The 18,723-nt window shown below is 42.4% G+C and overlaps 2 protein-coding genes across 15 annotated transcripts in view; both read right to left on the bottom strand.

Moving 5' to 3' along the window:
- Positions 1–13,796, bottom strand: part of LOC105829408 (tropomodulin) — a 47,756-nt gene extending 33,960 nt beyond the window's left edge. For 4 of the 14 annotated variants that reach the window (XR_003625772.2, XR_001138493.3, XM_012668194.3 and 1 more), the window contains exon 1: positions 13,316–13,796. Coding sequence is in view for 9 of the 14 variants with exons in the window: in XM_012668194.3 (XP_012523648.1) it covers positions 13,316–13,522 (207 nt within the window). In the remaining 5 variants the exon portion in view is untranslated. Of the gene's footprint in view, positions 1–29; positions 413–13,315 lie in introns of those variants that run through there. The other 10 variants (XR_001138494.3, XR_001138495.3, XM_012668196.3 and 7 more) reach the window with 5 other exon arrangements.
- A 296-nt stretch (positions 13,797–14,092) lies between these two features.
- Positions 14,093–17,272, bottom strand: LOC105829410 (methylthioribose-1-phosphate isomerase). Its single transcript, XM_012668205.3, has 5 exons — positions 16,397–17,272; positions 15,983–16,221; positions 15,687–15,895; positions 15,409–15,617; positions 14,093–14,973 (listed from the first exon to the last, which is right to left on the bottom strand). Exons 1-5 carry the CDS (start codon positions 16,532–16,534, stop codon positions 14,674–14,676), a joined length of 1,095 nt encoding a protein of 364 aa, XP_012523659.2. The 5' UTR covers positions 16,535–17,272; the 3' UTR covers positions 14,093–14,673.
- Between the last annotated feature and the right edge of the window lie 1,451 nt (positions 17,273–18,723).

Raw genomic sequence — 18,723 nt, 5'->3', positions numbered from 1 at the left:
TTAATTCGAAACGCAGGAATTTTATTTACCTTGCTAATAATTTCTTTTTTAAATACTAATAGCGATATTAGAAAATAACGTCTATCAATATTTGTTTCAAAAGAGAACCAATATTTTCCAAAACTTTTGCTAAAATTGTGACAGACGTTTCATCGAACGGAATAAATCAAATTAACTTGAACAAAAAGAGGAGAACTTGCAGTGAGAATATCTAATCAAGCCAAAAATCGATCCGAGCCATCTCGCTCTTTCGCGTGGCCGCCTCATGAGCGAATGGATGCTGCGAGGACGAGGACGAGAAGATTTTCGATGATACCGATACTCGGGGGGGGGTCGGACTTTGCGTCGCCTTATACAACACGTGTGGGACAACTGCGAGATATGCGCGATTCGAGGTGGACCACGCGCGACTGAAGCCGGGGAAACACATCTCCGTTGTACTGTGAGCGGACCGCACCGCGCCCCATCCGCGGACCGCTTCCAGAAATACGGAGAAACACGTATAATTAGGCCGCCACCCGCCGCGACGACAACGCGCGCGGTAAAAAGCGCGAGATGTTGCGTCGTGACGCCAAGGCAATCCTTCCGTACTCGGTTTCTCGGGGTGATCCTTTCTCCCTGCGAACCCCCGCTAATTTAAAAGTTAATACCCTTCGTATTGTCGTCAATGCGATCTTTCGATATTCAAATAATTATTATTTCGGATTAAGTCGCTGAATTAATCATTCTTCGAATTCTTGAATTGTTCCTAGATATTAGTAATCCTTAGACGCTACACTGAGAAAAAATTAAAATTAATTAGCAAATGCCTCTTCAATATTTATTTGTCAAAATATGATGAAATATGGTAATTTTTAGACTAATTGTTTTTTTTTTTTAATTTAGAAAGAACTTTGTGTTGCACAAAATGACTGCGCGTCTAATTTTAAAATGTAGCAATGTTTAACACACGTCTCGTGTCTGTGTTACATAGCAACTGTATGTTTTCCACTGCTTGTAAAGTCTACATAGATTCTGCGTATTGGAAATAAAGCATCAATGACGAAGCAGGTCCGTTTTCCTATGAAACTAATATATATCACAAAGATATATAATAGATATAATTCGAAATATGGAATATACTTTTACATCCTTAGCATCGCGGATGCTTCAAACACATAGGGTTCCAATATATAATTTCAATCATAAATTTTACACTTATATTTATATTTATTTATTTATATAATATATTTAATTTATTAAATTACAATTTTTATCAATTAATCAAAATTAAAAGTAAAATTAATTGTGACCAAAAATCTAATGCCTGTATTCATAGTCAAACTTTATATTTAAGGTCTCCTTATCTTTAGATGCTCTACGGAGCATTTCATTGGCTACAAAGTATCTAAAGATGAATTTAAGGAGGCCTTAAGTATAAAAAATATATAAGGCTTGACTATGAATACGGGCATAAATATGATTTGCACGTTCCAACTACGCCAGAAATTGATGCAACTTCATATGTTAAGACATTTGTTGTACTGAAAAAATAATCTATAAAAAATCTCAAGTAATTAACTTCTCAAGAATTACGCAGTTTATTATAAAGATATATAATCTTCCATCGCTTTCATACAATAGAAAAAGTTAAAATCTTTGATAAAGTCTTAATCAACGGCTGCAAACATAGAAGTGATAACAGATGCGAGTTGTTTGTTTCAGCAAAATTATTTATAACAGCAATATCTGTTCTCTATGTTATGGATAGATGGCGATACCATTTGGAAGCTTTCGCACGAAGCTTGGAAGCTGCGAAAACTCTTCCAGAAGAGCCGTCAGATGGTGCGAAAGCTTGCCAAGCTCGTATCGCTAGTACAAAGAAGACATTGTGCCCGATTTTACCTTCGGTCGTCGTGCTGCCAGAAAAGCTTTCGACCTGGGAAAAGTTTCCGGAACTCGAAGATGAGAAACGGCTCAATTACTTGATAAATTATCGCCCATAAAAACAAGCCTGACATAAATAAATATAAACAAATAATTCCTAAAACAATCTGCATAACAGATGCTGCAATAATATTTTTAAATAGCTACGGGCAATAATTAATATAATGTAATTAAAATAATAAAAATTCAAGATTTGTATATAAATGTAATTAGAATTCCCTCTGTAGAATATGCTGTTAACATATTTGCATTTCCATATTCCCGTGATTTCCTTCTGTATTCTATGTTTCGCGGGAAAGACGTATAATTAAATCGACAAAGGCATCATTTGGACGCCGGTAAATTATGCAAATTTCTCTCGCATTTAGAAACCGTCGCCAGACATGCATAACATGAAAGTTAAATTGATCGATTCTATTTCGGAAAATAATTTATGCGACGGGGATTAAACGGTTCTCGCTGGTGCCGCAGGGATATCACCTGCACGATTAAAGAGCTAATTTCGTACGTCGATTGCCCGATGATCGTCCGCGCGCGAATTTTCCAGTTTCAATATGCATTCCGTCGGACAACAATCGCGAGCGAAAACAAGCAATTCCGTCTCTGACAGGTTCTCCTTTTTTTGCCCCAAAAGAATTGAATTATTCTCCGCTGCTACGCGATGCGAGTATAACATGCAAGGCGGTGATACAGATTTATGTGTATATCAATTAAAAAACAATCTTTCATGTTTTATAAAACAACGTTGTAATTAAAATAACATGTTCTTAAATTTCAGAGATTTCTGAAAAATAACTTCCTTCGAGGGATTAGAGATTTCATCTAATTTATTTTCAAAAATAAAATTATATTTAGAAATAAAAAAATATTTGAAAACAACAAAAAAACTATACATGATTAGATTGATATTTTTGACACGTTATATTCGAGATAATTACATTTCAAGCTTTCAAGCGTTTCGTTTGTGCAAAAGTCACGAGGCGTAATTAAAATTGACAAGTAATCCGCCGATCAAAAAGTACAATTGCCGCGCAAACAGACATTTACATTTCCGCGGGAAGATGAAAACGGACAGAAATTACCGAAACTGCATACGGTAAGTTATAAAAGCGACGGTTTGGGACCGCATATAAAGAGTGCCGCGAATTAAAAATGCAAGATTAAAATGGAAAATTACCCATAAGATTATTCTCGTTGATACGCGCGATTGATCGGCTGATCTGTTAAAAGCTAAAAATAAGCGTGCGGTCTAAACGCTTCCGCGTGGTGAATCTAATCTTAGAACAAAGTTTTCTTTTCGCAAAGAATATATACGATACGGTTGCGATACGATTCAATTTATCCGTGAAAACTCGAATGCGCGGAATTAAGCGGAGGGGAATGGAGGGGAGAGGAGGGAAGACGTCGCTACATCAAAGAGGGCAATGCGCTTTCGAAACTGATCGCGGCACCCGACATAATTCTCGTTGACCGAACTCCAGCTCTTCGGGCAACGGGGGAACAGGAGAACAATCCAGAGAATGCGATTACTAATTACAGAATATAATTAATCACTCTGGGATGAACGTCGAGCAAACGGCTTGAGCGTATCATTTGGTATTGTTGATGCGGTTGCGGCTCCGTCAGAGAGATGATAAAATGTTATCATCACAGCGTAGAATAATACTTCCTCATACAAGACAATTTGCGCTGCTAATTGCATTACCCTTTGTTCGCAATATCAAATCGATTTGCTATTTGCGCGAGCTTGCTTCGTATCTCTATTCGCCCGTTTAACATCAATTCCAAAAGTTTCCGAATACACGAACAACAAAAGTCAGTAAAAAAAAAAAATATATAGAAAAATAAATTACATGTACGCGGAAAAAACAAAGTTTGGCTAAAATACTTAAAAGATTTAACTATAGATCTGAACAAAATTTTGTTTTTAAAATAATTATGTATGTTGTTATAAAATGTCCAAATATTTTGCAACATTTATCATTATGTTTGAGCGTCATACATAATTATTTTGAGAATCTAACAAAATTCTTCTCTTCGCATCAATATAAAAAAAAACATTAGAACAATTAAACACGCTACATAAAAAGCGTCAAGTATTAACTTGTCCAACGAGATGTTGAAGTCGAAAAAGCTTTTTAAACAAGATATATTTCGCTATTAATACATATTTTTTTTAGCTATTAATACTTATTTTTAATACATATTTCGCGCGGGAGCGTCCTCATCTCGAGGCAGTCGGGCGAAACTCATCGCAAGCCGGATACCGTTCTGTATCCCGAAATCGAGAGAGGAAACTTTCCATCGTCGTGGCTATCTCGAGTGGCGCGTTATTTTTAAGTCCGCTCCACCCTTCCGCCGCTGGTCGTCATTACGTCAGCGACAACACGCGATGAGTCCGAATGTTTTCTCTTCCGTTATAGCGTGAAAAACCGGTGTATTGGTAGAAAACGCGGACCTTCCTCAATCGGCTTCGATTCCGTCTTGGAAAGGCGCAGATAACAGTTTCCCTAGATGCGCGTGAGGCAGAAAAGTGTATCTCCTCGGAAAAAATATTTTTTTGCACAAGTCCATTCGATCATTTATACGTCGCATCGTTTCGCGAACTATCTTTCTGTCTTTCACATTTAAACATGTTACGTTAAAATATTATTGAAATGCTATTTGCAAATTTTGCAACAAATACAATTTATTTTAAGTACATAGGACTGTAGAAACAAATAATCTTGAATCTTCTAAAATTGCGTTTGGTTTTAGCAAAAACTTTTCTTCTTGAGATCTTTGATTGATACGAATTAAATTATTTACATGAACAGTTGTTCAATCAGACAATGCGATACTCTCCGATACGTGTGTGAATCAACGTAATAAGTCCTTTTCAAGTACTCTGACTGACTTCTTATCCATAGGACTGACGCGACGAGTTTGTTGACCCCGGGTAGACAAGAATTATTGGTTGGACAACATATTGATTTTTCTTTCAATTTTCCCGTCTGTGGCAGTTCTGTCAAATGAAGTGTCCGATGTGTCATTTCTAAACAAAGGACCGAAAACGATGCAGTCGCAATAATAAAAAGTAACAAGTCACCAGTTAATTACGCTTCAATTATACCGTCTCGAGTTTTAATTATCAATTGTAAATCCGATTTTTTTTCGTGCAAATTATTTAGCCACCATCGCATCTTTTCCATGAAATTATTCTCCGTAAATGGATTTAAAGTAAAATTGCCCTCCGATACTTTTCGCAGCCCTTCATATTTCACACGTGTTATATCTTTAAACTATTATAAAATATTATAAAAATGTTAGAGCAGTTGGTTATGGTGTTGCAAATGGTAGCAAAATTAGAGTATTAAAAACGGCTTTTTAATTTTAAATCAGGGAAACGTCAGTTTCTTTCGCAATCACTTCGCAAATCGTCGGCGCGTCAAGTTCGGCACTTTAAGGGTGAAGGTTCACGAGCGGCTGGACCTCGCCCGAAGCTCGTTCGAAATCGCGCGAGCGTCAAACGGCAGGACAAAGCCACGGCGGGATAATCGCACGGGCGTGAAAAAGGGTCAGCATCGCGAGGGAGGGGTAGGGGGGGGGGTGATACGCGGACAGGCGAGACGGGCGAGAACTCGATCTATTTCGAGATCGGGACGACCGTGTGCACGGCGGCCCATCGACCGACCCGACCGGCGGGCGATGCCTGTACCCTCGGTAATTGAAACGCCGTAGGCATCGGGCAGAAAGCGAGAGGCACGGGAGCCGGAACGCGCGCACATTCGTTACAACACGAGATGGACGATACGCGAAATTGCCTCTCCGGTTGAAGCCTCCTGACGCGCAATTCGGCGCGCGATCTGACGATCGCGAACGCGAACGACCGCGAGTGGATCGATCGACGAAAGGTCAGCCAAAACGTCGCGTCCATCACCGTCGTCGATCTGTCTCGCCGCCAGAAAATATTCGGCAAGCCCATCTCGCTGAAAAGCTGCACGTTTGTCGGCGCGACTGCCAAACGTCCGTTCGCAGGATTGAAAGGGACATATTACCGTCGTGTGGCGTGCGATACGCTGACATAACAGTCGATGGGGTAGGTGCAACGATATCCATTGAAGTTCAATCTTCGCTGAAACTTAGAAATCAATAACTTCAGAGATGAAAAAAAGAGAATTTTTAAAAAACTGAAAAATATTAATATCCAAGGAGTCAAGATGTGTCAAGAGTGACATTTGCGAATTGAAAGCGAAAATTTCAAGACTTCATTAATGCTGTCATAATCCTCGCGCAAGTAGCATTTGACTAATAGGTAGACAAAGTTGGAGTTCTGTATACGAATGATGTAACAAGGTACGAAAGGATATCGTGCTCTCTCTCTCTCTCTCTCTCTCTCTCTCGCATGATGCTTTTCGCGCGAGAGCTGCAAGCGAGTTAACTTGATTCTTGGCGTTACGACGTGTCACGTTATGTCGCCGCGTAGCAACTCTGTTCGTACACGAATCCGTTTAGCGAGCGTCGCATCGTAACGCTCTTTGCCAAGTGGCGCATTTCATTCAGAATTATTCTCCTCTGTGCGAGTTCAACGAATCCGCCCTTTTCCGCGGAAGATCCCGACAGGCGCATCTCGACAACTCAACTCGAAACCTCGGATACCTGCATTTAGAACTCGAATTAAATGTCGAAATAAATCTCGGAGAAAGGAGCTTCAAAATCATGGCAAATTTAGCAAAGCTGGAAACGACTCATGATTAAATCAAAAGAATGCTCCAACTTAATTGCATCGCAAAAAGGGACGTGTTTCCGAGAAATTGTATTTGTATTTTTAATTTTGTAAAGCATGATGGTATTTTTTTATCGCAAAATTCACAAAATTTAATAAATATTTCTACAATTACACCTTAATTGCTTCAATATTCTTTCTATAAAAAAATTCTTGAAAATGGATCTTGTTTTGGATTCAACAGAATAGAATAGCCCTTTCGATTAAAAAGTCCACACTATAAATTTCGCAGGATCGTCAATACGATCGGGTACTTTGCGAGCGCGAGTGCGTCGAGGGCGCTTTAAAAATATATCGACCATAAAGTGTAAAACAAATTTATAACTCTGCGCACACATGTGCGTAACGCGTTTCGCTCGCGGTACCACTCTGACGTCGATCGCCAAATGTGCCGCGGCCCTACGTCACCTGGGTTATTTATAAGTTGCAATACGAGGAGATTGTGCAGGTTCGACGGGCCGGTTCGTTTCGACCTGTTGCACCCGGAACTCAACTCACAGTCGATACCCGCGAGCGAGTGTACACCGTCGCCGTATATGCGACGGCGACGCACTCGTCGGGATTTAAGTGCTACGTCGAAAAGCCGACGACGCCGACGGCCGTCGGCCCGGCGCGGCGTCGACCGAGTGAAATATTTTCGGAAGCACTCACCGCCCGTTGCAAACGCGAGAAAACGAAGTGTCAGCTGCATCGTGCATCGGGCAAACTCGATAAATAGATCCTGGCGTCCGGCGTCGCGACGACGGAGGCAGAACGTTCCGCTGAGTGCGGCGGCGTTTTTAGCATCGCCTTCGATCCAAAACCGATACGCGTCGAAATCCTCTTCTCCGGTATCGACGAACCCGTTCGTTGGTTCGTGATAATCTCGCAAAAAAAAAAAAAAAAAAAAAAAACGATACGAGATAGATCGTATGAGAAAAAATGCGGATGGCACGCCGCGCCGGCCGTTGCACTTCCTCCTGAACCTCCGAATAGCGCGGATGCCTAGAATTTTATCGGCGCCGTTAATTACAAACCGTAATGCCTCACGGCCTCTCGCGGGCACAAGGTCGGATGACCCAAGGCGAGGAGGAATTTTTCCCCGCTGCGCGTGCCAAGAGTGCTCGAACGGTTCGTTTTCTCATGTCCCTCATTCTTATCTCTGCCGGGTAATATTAAGATAATACTGCGGCCCTCTGGTCAACGACAGTATTTTCCCAGCACGCTTGAACCGCGCGTTCCTACGGTATTGATCATCGACACGTATCGTGAAGAATTTGAAAGAATCAAGTATCATTTATCAAGTAATGAAAGATTTGCTTCAAAAATCACACATAGTTGGAAAATTTGTGTTAATCTAACTAAAGATAATGTGTTAGAAAGGTAACATAAATAAGATGTAATAATTTGATAGAATTTGGAAATTGTGGAAGTATATACCCTGAGAAATTATCATTTATCACGTGTTCACATACACTTAACTTACATATATCTTAGAAGCGTTTCAAAACTACATTATTTTCGTATTATTTGTTCACTTACATAATTTATATTTTGTTACGAAAAATGTCGAATACCAATACAAAATATTTAAACACTCTAATTACATCAGGTTAAATTAACATTCATGTATGTTAAAAAATTCAACACGAAGAAAACTTTAACAAGGACAAGGAATTTTAACGTACAAATGCAAGATACTTTCTTGTGTGTACGTATGTTTTATTGTTTTTATTATTACGCAAAATCGTAATTTCTGGGTAGGTTGCTTTAAGTAGATTGCGATTCTTGGCCCCAGCGATTGGCGCAGCTGCATTTAGTGTCGCGGGTGTAAGCGACGCGAACCGTGTACGTACGTCGCGATGCAACACCGATATCCTCGACACGAAACGCTCCATTTTTTCTCCATTTCCCTTCCCCCTTCCCGTTGTTTCCACTTACACCTACAATCTGCGCGCTCCTAGTTTGCACTGGCACGTTTAACAATAGCGGTCGGGGCCGCTCGTAGGCCGCGTAAGTCGGCCGCGTATTCGTAGTGGAGGAGAGAACAGCGGGACTGCGTGTAACTGTGAATGCGGATTCAACCCGTGAATGGTGTTCAACAGGTATCCGTAGTAATCTCCAGCTAGGCGAAGTCACAATGGGACACTGGCCGAAGTCGAGATTTCATTATCGGGCAAGCTGATAAACGACCAAGATTACTATGCCGCGCCAAGACGCGTGATAAACGACAAATCGGTTAATTAAATCGCGTTAAATGTCACTGCCGATCCACAAAACAACTTGTTTCTCAGCCTTAATTCTCATCAACATTTCGCGTGGGATTGACCGGCTCTTTCCAGCGAACGTTTTCGTTGGTGAATCACGATGTTGATATATTTATTGGCTGCAGGTGAACGAATTCGACGCGCAAGATGTAATTTGCGGTCGGGCTACAGCAGGAAGGTTTTCATTCAATTTTACTTATCGCGTTTGATATCCACGGCAAAAAATACTGTCGGCAGATCTGCGAGGTGTGTTTCTACTGAAAGAACCCCGCCGAAAGTTTAGATATTTTTGGGAGCGCGCGGATATTTTTATTTTCTTTCTCGCGGCTTTCCCGTGGAGACGCGGCAGACAGAAAGCTCATTCAGATCGGGCGAAGCGGCAACGCGAAAATAATTCAGCAGCTGCCGGTACTGGTGGTATCGTCGGTCGAGTGGGTAACTTGGAATTACGATGATTAATTGAATGTCAGAAACAGAGCGAGTAATTTACGGGACAAATTCGCGGGCTACGAGAACACGTCGCGGGTTATTTTCACTCTCTCTCTCTCTCTCTCTCTCTCTCTCTCTCTCTCTCTCTCTCTCTCTCTCTCTCTCTCTCTCTCTCGCTTCGTTTTTTTTCTTTCTTCTGTTTCTTCCACAATCCTATCTAGCTCTCGAACTATCTCTGCTTTTCGTCAGTCGTTCGCGAACAAGACGTAGATTGATTTAGCAACAAGCGTTCGGCGAACGTTGAAAAATATGTCATTCGTACGAATTTAATAAAAGTTTTTCTGGGTACTTGAACGTTTTTCCTTCCAAGAAATTCAATTTAAGAATGACAAAGAAGTCTTTTACTTATACGAACAAGACTAAGGTTCAAAAGATTTAAGAAATTTCGCCGCTTTAAAATATTTCAATAATAATTTTAGATTAATCCGTGCATAAAATTAACGCAGTCATATTAGCTCATATAAATATTAGAGAAATTTATGTCGCCATGTAATACGCGTGAGAGAGCGTCGAGCTGAAAGCACGCGCGCAGTAAAATCGACGTAAATTAACAAAAACGAGCCGAGCCCCGGCTGTTAATCGCAACAACAAAGCATCCCCCGAGCATCGGCGCCGCACGCGCGACGCTTAAATTGATTTCCGTTCCGTTTACGACCCCGAATGATTTGCTGACGTTTCGCTAACGTTACGCGCGACAGCTGCCACGGCGAGAAACTCGTCTAACTCGTCCGCTTATTCGTTCACTTTACGCTTGCCTTCAACGCGCCGGTTAAAACGTCTCTCTCTCTCCTCGCTTCTATAACGTGTCGTCAGGGCGATTCGCGCGAAACACCGTCGTCGCCGCCGCCGCTTCCCTTGACTCGTTAAACATTAGCGTCAAATAAACGCCGCGTGCATTCAATTAAATTCGAAGCCCGTGGAATTCAAAATCCTCATCCATTTACTCTTCGCGAACATCCATTCGCGTTCTCCGTTCGCGGCGCCGTTTTCGCCGACAGGTTTTTCGTCGCATTCACCTGTCCATCATGTTATATTATGTTCACTCGCGCCTAAGTTCGCTCAAGAGTTTTCCGCGTACGCATTCGAGGTCGACCCGGAAGTCGGTAGGGATTTCATAACGCGGGAACACTCGTCGATTTTCTCGTATTTATAAAAGCGACTCGGCGCCGCGATATACTTAAAAGTAGCGCATCGATTCCCGGCCACTTGTTCGATAAATCGTTGCTCCAGAGGATAGGCCGATCGACGAGGAGTTACGCGCTGACGTACTTTTAAAATAGCACCGAGGTCAAAACGAGACTTCGGCGATCGTCCGTTCCGCGAATGATCATCGAAGAATCGTAGATCACTGCCAGGAAATTGCCGCACGATCGCCTTGGTCTGGAGCAATTGAGTCTGGAGATGCGCACAAACCCCAAGGTTTTCCACCTTCTTAAATCTTCTTAAATTAATCACTTAACATGGAGAAATAATAATAATAATTATTATTATTTGCGTTTAAAAGGGGAGAAACATAGTACGTGCACGAGGCATTTCCCTACGAATAATATCTCGCCCACGCGCCTCTTCCCGGCACTTTACGACGGCACGTATTTTACATTGTCCATTACTTCCAAATTTGATATCGTAAAGCAGCGCAAACGGGACGCAGTTGGCAGAACGCACACTAATTCAAAATTAGCCGTCGCGGATTAAATTTCTTCCATCGTGTTGCGACAGGGTGTTCGAGGAGCGAGCGTCTTCATCAAGACCGCCGCGGTGGTGGAAACAGATCGTCGCTTTCACGAAAGCAGATCGCCGGTGAAATTTATGCCGTCACGTGCCGACGTCCCTTCCCTTCCGCCCCGGCAAAGTGGACTGCAATTTACTTGCTTCGCTTTAACGAGAGAAGCGCCGTTTCTCGTTTTAACAGTGGAATCACGGTAGCAGCTTTGTGACCAGCTAATACGCACCACGGACGACAGACAGTCGCCAAGTTTACGACGCGATCGTTCCCGCGAAACCTCTTCCAGCGCGATCTCCTTCATTTAGAAGCTGTTAAATTTTCGCAGCTAGTTTTTCCCGATCGTACCTCGTAACGCCTCCCTCTCTTTTTGTTTACTCGAAAAATCCCCATCCGTTTTACTCAACATCACCGCGCTCACGTTATTTACACCCCTCTGAACACCGAGTGTGTAAAAAAAAATGCCTCATTCGTATGTGTGATTTAGTTTTCCGTGCAAAAATGAAGCAAATAAAAAAAAGATAAATGTACCGCAAGGAAATAAAAGAGATAAATCTGCATATTTAAACGCGTAGTTTAACATGTTTTCGCTGTTAATTTTATGCGAGAGATTAAATCACACGCGCGTGAACGAGGCATTTTTTACACACCTGGGGGATTTATAGCGCGCACCTAACGTGTCCTTTTGTTAATTCGGCGGAACGACGCGTTGAAGTGACGTTCGAGCTCAAGCCAAGAATTTTGCAATTCTCATCGGTATGCGGACAGTCGTCCGGTCGCGCATGCATTTTGACGCCTCGCGAAATCGAAGCCTTTCAACAGTCGTCACAATCGGCATTCGAACTGCGTCGGCATGAATTTCGTCTCTCCCTTCCCCCAAGTCGATTTTCGCGAAGCTTACTCCCGAATAACATAACTAAAGGCTTTTATTTTCAGAGACACCTGTTTGCAATGACGTCGAAAAGATTTGGCGCCGATCTGACCTACGAGCGCTTCTGCTGCGAGCGTCTTCGGAGACTTCCCGTCCGACGCGTTTGTTTTTCATTTGGGGAGGACAGGATTTTCTTTTTTTAATAAGAGTTACGACAGCTCGCGCCTCGTACACAGGAAGACGCAAATCACAGACGCAGAGTACGTACGCGAATGTACGTTCGTTCATCGAGAGGTTTCCGATCGCGTCCGTCGCTCGTTTACTCGGGGTTTACGACGCCGGCCGTCGTTTTCTCCGCCTTGGCTCGAAACAGAGTTCGTTGCCAGTTCTAAAACCGTCGTCCTGACAATGACGTAGGATCGTTCGTCTCACGTGGAAACGCGACAATCGCACGCGCGCGCGCGCGCGCGCGTGCGTGCGACGGCGGATCCTCTCTTTCGTCGCCACGCGACGGGCGAAAAATACGGGGCGGCAGGATCGACGAGGCAAAAATTGACGAGGCTACTACTGCACCATGATTTTCGCGAGTTTCGTGTAAACTGCATCTCGCTGCGTTTGAGCTAAATAACGAGATGTACGTCGGTTAGTTACACACCCCGCCACCGCGGAACGGATAAATAAACAGTAGCTACTGTTTGGCTAAATCGTATTACGTACGCGGCGACGCTTACGCATCACTCGCCCGACGAATTTTGCGTTGCGCCCGCGAGAATTCTGCAGTTGCATTGCGTTTCTCTCTTTTTCTCCCTCTCTCTCTCTCTCTCTTTTCCTCTCTCGGTCCGCGCGAATAATAAACACCGACGGAATAGTTTACCAACTCGCAACTTCTGGAACAGAATCTATCGTGTATACGGTACACAAGCGGGCGATGCGAATAATATTCAGAGTATACGAGGGAAATAAATTCCCTTTCCCTCATTTCGCGTCCGCGAAATAATTCGCCCATGCTCTACCGAGAGAAAAATCTCACTTTCCTCAGTCCGTCTATCGCGTATTTCGAGATCTTTCGACCTTACGGCCGGCGGACTTGGACGTTCGTCTCAAAATAACGCTTCGTTGTACGGAATTGAACCCGTCCGCGCGGACTATTGTCGGGGGAAATCGTCGGGTCTCTCGTTCGACCTACGCGTCGATTACCCTTCATCGTGGTCTTTCGTTTCCCAAGCGTGCTGAGCTCATCGCTGCCCTCGTGCACGCCCACGCTACGCCGATCGTCACATCATCGTCGAACTTACCTCCTGGATCTTGTAGCTGGTGCGAATGGTCTTGCGCCTGGTGGTGGTGATCTCGTAGGTCTCCTCGACGGTGGGCGCCTCATCGTCGTCGTTGCCGTTACTGGTGACGACGTTGACGATGTCATTGCCGCCGCCGCCGCCGTCGCCGTCGGCTCTCATCAACGCGTCCGTCTCGTCCATGCCGACGTTCTCCGTGTCCACCTCCATCCAAGAACGACAGACGTGCTTCCTCTTCCGGTACCCGGTGAAACCTCGTGGAGATTTCGCTGCGAACGGGAGCGCGACGAACACACGAGGTTACGTCCCGCTTGTCGCGCCCGAAGCCAAGATCGGTCTGATTTCGGCGACGAAGGGCGATGAAAAACTTTTGTAAAGACGCGTGACGGAGACTATTCCGGGCGTCCAAGTTCCGCGCGGAGCGGCGAGGCTGACGGTACTAAAGCTTAGGCAGCGTCCACCGCGGACGCGGCGGATCCCGCGTGCGTCTTCCGACAGCGAAAATAGAATCCCCGTGGTTTCCCGCAGGAACTCAGCAGCGCCGTGCTGGCGTGTCGATACACTCGTGGGTGACGCTTCAAATAATCGAGATTGATGCCGGGGGAGCTCTCGAAAGGTGTTCGAGCCGCACCTTTCGAGGGTAGATAGAATTTTTGGAAATTATTCCGATTCACTAGAAATCTAGCTGTTAAGAGCGTGACTCGAGGATTTTGCCTCTGCTTCTCGCCCTATCTACTCCTACATTGTAAGGCGTACGTATGTATATTTAATCCACGAAGATAATATATAAATCTTTTTATTCGAGAAGTGAAATATAAATATTTAAAAAGCCTCAATGCAGCAATATTGAAATCGCATTGTAGTAACAATAACAAGTGATATGTATCCTTAAAAATTCAACAGAAAACTTAATATAAAATTATACAGTCGTTAAAATTGACTTCCCTGAGCTCTTACATTATACAAAGATTTTTTATGGCACTGTTCTCAAAAGATTATACAATAGTTACATAGGCATTTCTCTTATGACATTTACAATCGGTATTTACACATTTGTAGACGCGTATATATCTATGAAACATCTATAACAAGCATGTTTCTCGCACGAAATAACACAGGCATCATTGGTTGCGTTCGTCATTTTCTACTGCCACGTAGCGGCTTATGCTCTTACATGTTTGCTGAGCGGTCATCTTTTTTTTTCCATCATATTAAAAGTACGCTCTTTTTGGAACGTGTTGCAAAAGCACTGTCTTACAAATTATAAATGTGCATTATGATTGGTGCCGTCTTGACAATGACATCGTCTATGATAAAAATACGTTCAGAAATCACATTGTTGAGAGCATAGCATAAAGTGCTTACTGATCTATTTTTTCCGTTGAACGCATCAATTTTTTCGCCTGTATCAGTTTTGAGGGCTCAAAAGTACCGAGTTCCGTAATTATGCCGGTGATCAAACTCGCCGGAGTCACATCGAATGCCGGATTCCAACACGATATACCCATTGCTGCTATTCTCTGGTCGTTTATGTGAGTCATCTCTCGTTCGGGTCGCTCTTCGATGATTATATGATCGCCATTAGGTATATGGAAGTCCACGGACGTCAATGGTGCAGCCACAAAAAAAGGGACATTGTGATACTTGGCGAGAACCGCGATCTGTAATAGAGATAATCACGCAATTATGTAGAGAAGCACCAGCAACAGTCGAAATCTTAATGTTTAATAATAATATATGCATACAATAAAAATATTATCAATGAATTAATTAATAACAAATGCTTAATAATACATAAATTAATTTCAATGCAAACTTTGAAATATACATTTTTAGTTCTACTAAGTTCTTCAAATTGCGCGGCAATTACTAATGCAATCATGAACAAAAATTGGAAATAACACTTTAAATTATAAATAATTATGTAATCGCTATAGGAATAATTATATGATTAAACAATTGTGTATGTGTTGATGCATACTGACATTTAAAAATTATTTTTAGAACAATTTTTATCCTTCATCGTTTATCACCCTGTCTGTAATAATCTGTAATATTCAAGCTAAAATACCACGCACTCGTGACTGATAAGCTACCTGATAAGTTCCAATTTTGTTTGCAGTGTCGCCGTTCTCGGCAATTCTATCCGCACCGACAATGACCGCAGTGAGTTGTTTCGTTTTCATTACAGCGGCGACCATGTCATCACAGATCAGAGTCGCTGGTATCTTTTCGTGTACCAATTCGTAAGCGGTCAAGCGGGCACCCTGATTGTATGGTCTGGTCTCAGTACAATAGACGTGCTCTGTAAAAACAGATAACAATTGAAAAGTCTTACCCAGCCGAAATAATATTCTTGAAAATTAGTATTTACCAAGCTCCCCTCTCTCGTGAAGAGATCTGATGACGCCTAAAGCCGTGCCGTATCCCGCGGTAGCGAGACTCCCGGTATTGCAGTGCGTGAGAATCCTGGCAGAACCTTTGTTAATGATATGGTTTTGAATATGGACCGCTCCGTAATTTCCGATTGTCTTGTTGTCTTCTATGTCTAGCTCCAGCATTTTAACTATACTGTTTGTAAATCTAAACATACATACACATATACAGATTTCAAAATATAAATCAGACGATTCTTATTTCTCTCCAATACACAGAGCCATGAGAATTTACCTGTGTACCATTTGAGATAATGTACATGTGATGTCTTCCTTCAAATTCTTTGCCAGATGTTTGAGATCATTGGCTGCTGTCTTCATGTTAACTGCAGTGGGACGTGCAGTTACCAGATAATTCAATTTATCCTCGATAAGCTGATGAAGATCTGCTTTGTCCTCATAGTTTTTACGGTGAAGGATCTCCACTGCCAGACTGAGACAACCCACTATGGCTATTGCTGGTGCGCCTCGCACCTGTACACAGTCATCAAATTAATTGTAAATTTCAATTAGATTACATATATATTTCTTACATCAAAATGTATGTTCATAACATTTTGTTTGCTAACCAGGTTAGCAACATGCAGAGTGTCACACAATTTATCATTACCGATTAACAGAGAATAACGTGGCTGAACGACAAGCTCACCTGCATCTTATTGATCACCTTCCAGCCATCCTCGACGCCTTCGACCTGGACGTAGCGGGTGATTGCCGGCAGCAGCGTTTGGTCCAGGATCTCTAGCTTACTATCATCCTTGTTCCATTTTATCGCCTGCAGCGTCATCGCAATCGATCGCGATCAACCCGGTCACGGGGGCAATTCGCAACAACAGCTCTGAATTTATTGAATGAATGAGTCGCAATTGAAGCCTCGTTCAAAGTAAAACAAAATGGAATGAAACCGTCGACCGTCATTGATGAATTACACGTGCAGCGAACGGGCGACATCTGGCGGAGATGATAAGACTGTACGAGTACAACCTGTGCGTATGTTTCTCTTCTGTCTCCTTCTCTTCTGTCTCCATCTCTTCTGCCATCTTTGCTCTCTCCCTAGCTACCAGCGCGCCGAAAAAGCGTGTATCGTTATCTTCTGTGACTATAATGTCCATTCACCTCAGGAAAGAGGAAATTCTAAAAAAACTTTTAGACAATATTAAATGATAAAACTATGATTAAATCTCTTTGGACACTACAAAAAGCATTTACAAAGAGCTCACGGTCTCTTTGTAAGCAGCAAGATTTCCGCAGAATAGCAAATAACTTGTAATATCAGTGTAAATTATAAATAAAGTTTCTTTTTTTGTGGGCAAAAACTCTTTGTAATTCTTATACTTCGATAATGCAATGCGTTTCATAAGCCTCTTGATAGCAGCGATGAGCGATCGTCGTCAGCCCATTGTCGGCACATCTGTCTTGAAAGTTCGGAACAGTTCAGATAACTGTGAAATAACCGAATGCATTCTCAGAGAATTAGAGTTGTCTTATCCCATCCGCGAATTGTCTGGCGGAAACACGAATAAATCTTTGTACAAAAAAACTGTTTTAAATAAGTTCCTTTTTTTCAATAAAATAACAGCCATCTTTATTTTTCTTATTACCTTAATTTAAACACAATAGAAACATTCTTCGCCTCTCCCGTCTCTCCCGGTCTCTCCCCGTCTCTCCCTGTCTCTCCCCGTCTCTCCCGGTCTCTCCCCGTCTCTCCCCATCTCTACCCGTCTCTCCCCGTCTCTCCCGGTCTCTCCCCGTCTCTCCCAGTTTCTCACGGTCTCTCCCCGTCTCAATGTGTCAAAATTTCAATAATATTAATGAAAAACTATTTTTTACACTTAAATTATGGCCATCATTTTTTAAATACACGGTATTTCCAAAATCAGACCCCATAAAAACACTTCCGGTTACGAATGCAACGTTGTGTCAAAATTTCAAAGCAAAAACTTACGGTGAAAAACTTACGGAGATCTTAGATGACGAACAAACATTTACATTTTTATTTATATAGATAATATTGTATCATTAAAGTATTATTAAATATTTTATATGTCACATAGCTCGCTTTTAGCACCATTTTCATATCATTTTTTTAAGAATTCTTTTTTTATTACAAGCTTATAAGCTATAAATTTGAAACTTTACAAGTTACCTACAATTACTTGCTGCGTCACGTCAATTTTATATTCCGTTAGCATCAACGGATAATTCAGCCGAACAGCCTCTAAGCGCCGCGATTTGGTAAAGGTCGCAGGCGCGTATGCGTCTTACTTTTGCCATTACGAAAAATTGCAAATTCGCGTGAGATGCCTGTAGAACGGTGCCACACGTCAGACGACCGGCGTTGATCGACGTTTCACTTTCGAGTCACGTGCGCCATAAAGTCGAACGAAGAAGGCGACGAAGAGGATCCAGACTGCGGCGCGAAGGAACCGCGCGTTTCGGGGGAGAACAGAGCGCACGTGCTTTTCTCACCCTCGCGTGCGCGAGATCACCCTGGCACAATTCCACCCGCTATCGCAGTGACGAAATTTCAAAGTGCAAATGTCACGACGACCTGTCGCGTTTTTCATATCGGAAGAGAGTAGCATGCGATCGCCTCTGAACGATCGTACCGAAACTTCTGTTTTATTCTGTCAACTTTCAAGCTATTCTACATACAAGTCCGATTCGCGGTCCCTTTGTGCCTTGTGTGGCAAAAAATAGTTGAATTAAGAGACTAACAGGAATGTATTTCGCGATATTGATTTTATAATCTCTGGAACGGGGGATTTGAAAATATTGAAATTACTCTCCGTCGTTTCCAACTTCTCTATAATTTTGCAGAATAAAACTCTTTCCGATTTTTATAGAATTATCCTTTTTAAAATTGTTTCGAGTTTTAACCCAGACAACACGGAAAACTTCGATAAGATTTTTTTTCCGAATTATGAAATGAGTTCCTATTCCGTCTCATTTCTATTATAAAAATATGTTTAAAAG

Source organism: Monomorium pharaonis, chromosome 6 (genome assembly GCF_013373865.1).
Source record: "Monomorium pharaonis isolate MP-MQ-018 chromosome 6, ASM1337386v2, whole genome shotgun sequence".
Taxonomy (NCBI): domain Eukaryota; kingdom Metazoa; phylum Arthropoda; class Insecta; order Hymenoptera; family Formicidae; genus Monomorium; species Monomorium pharaonis.
This window is presented reverse-complemented; position numbering and strand designations above follow the sequence as displayed.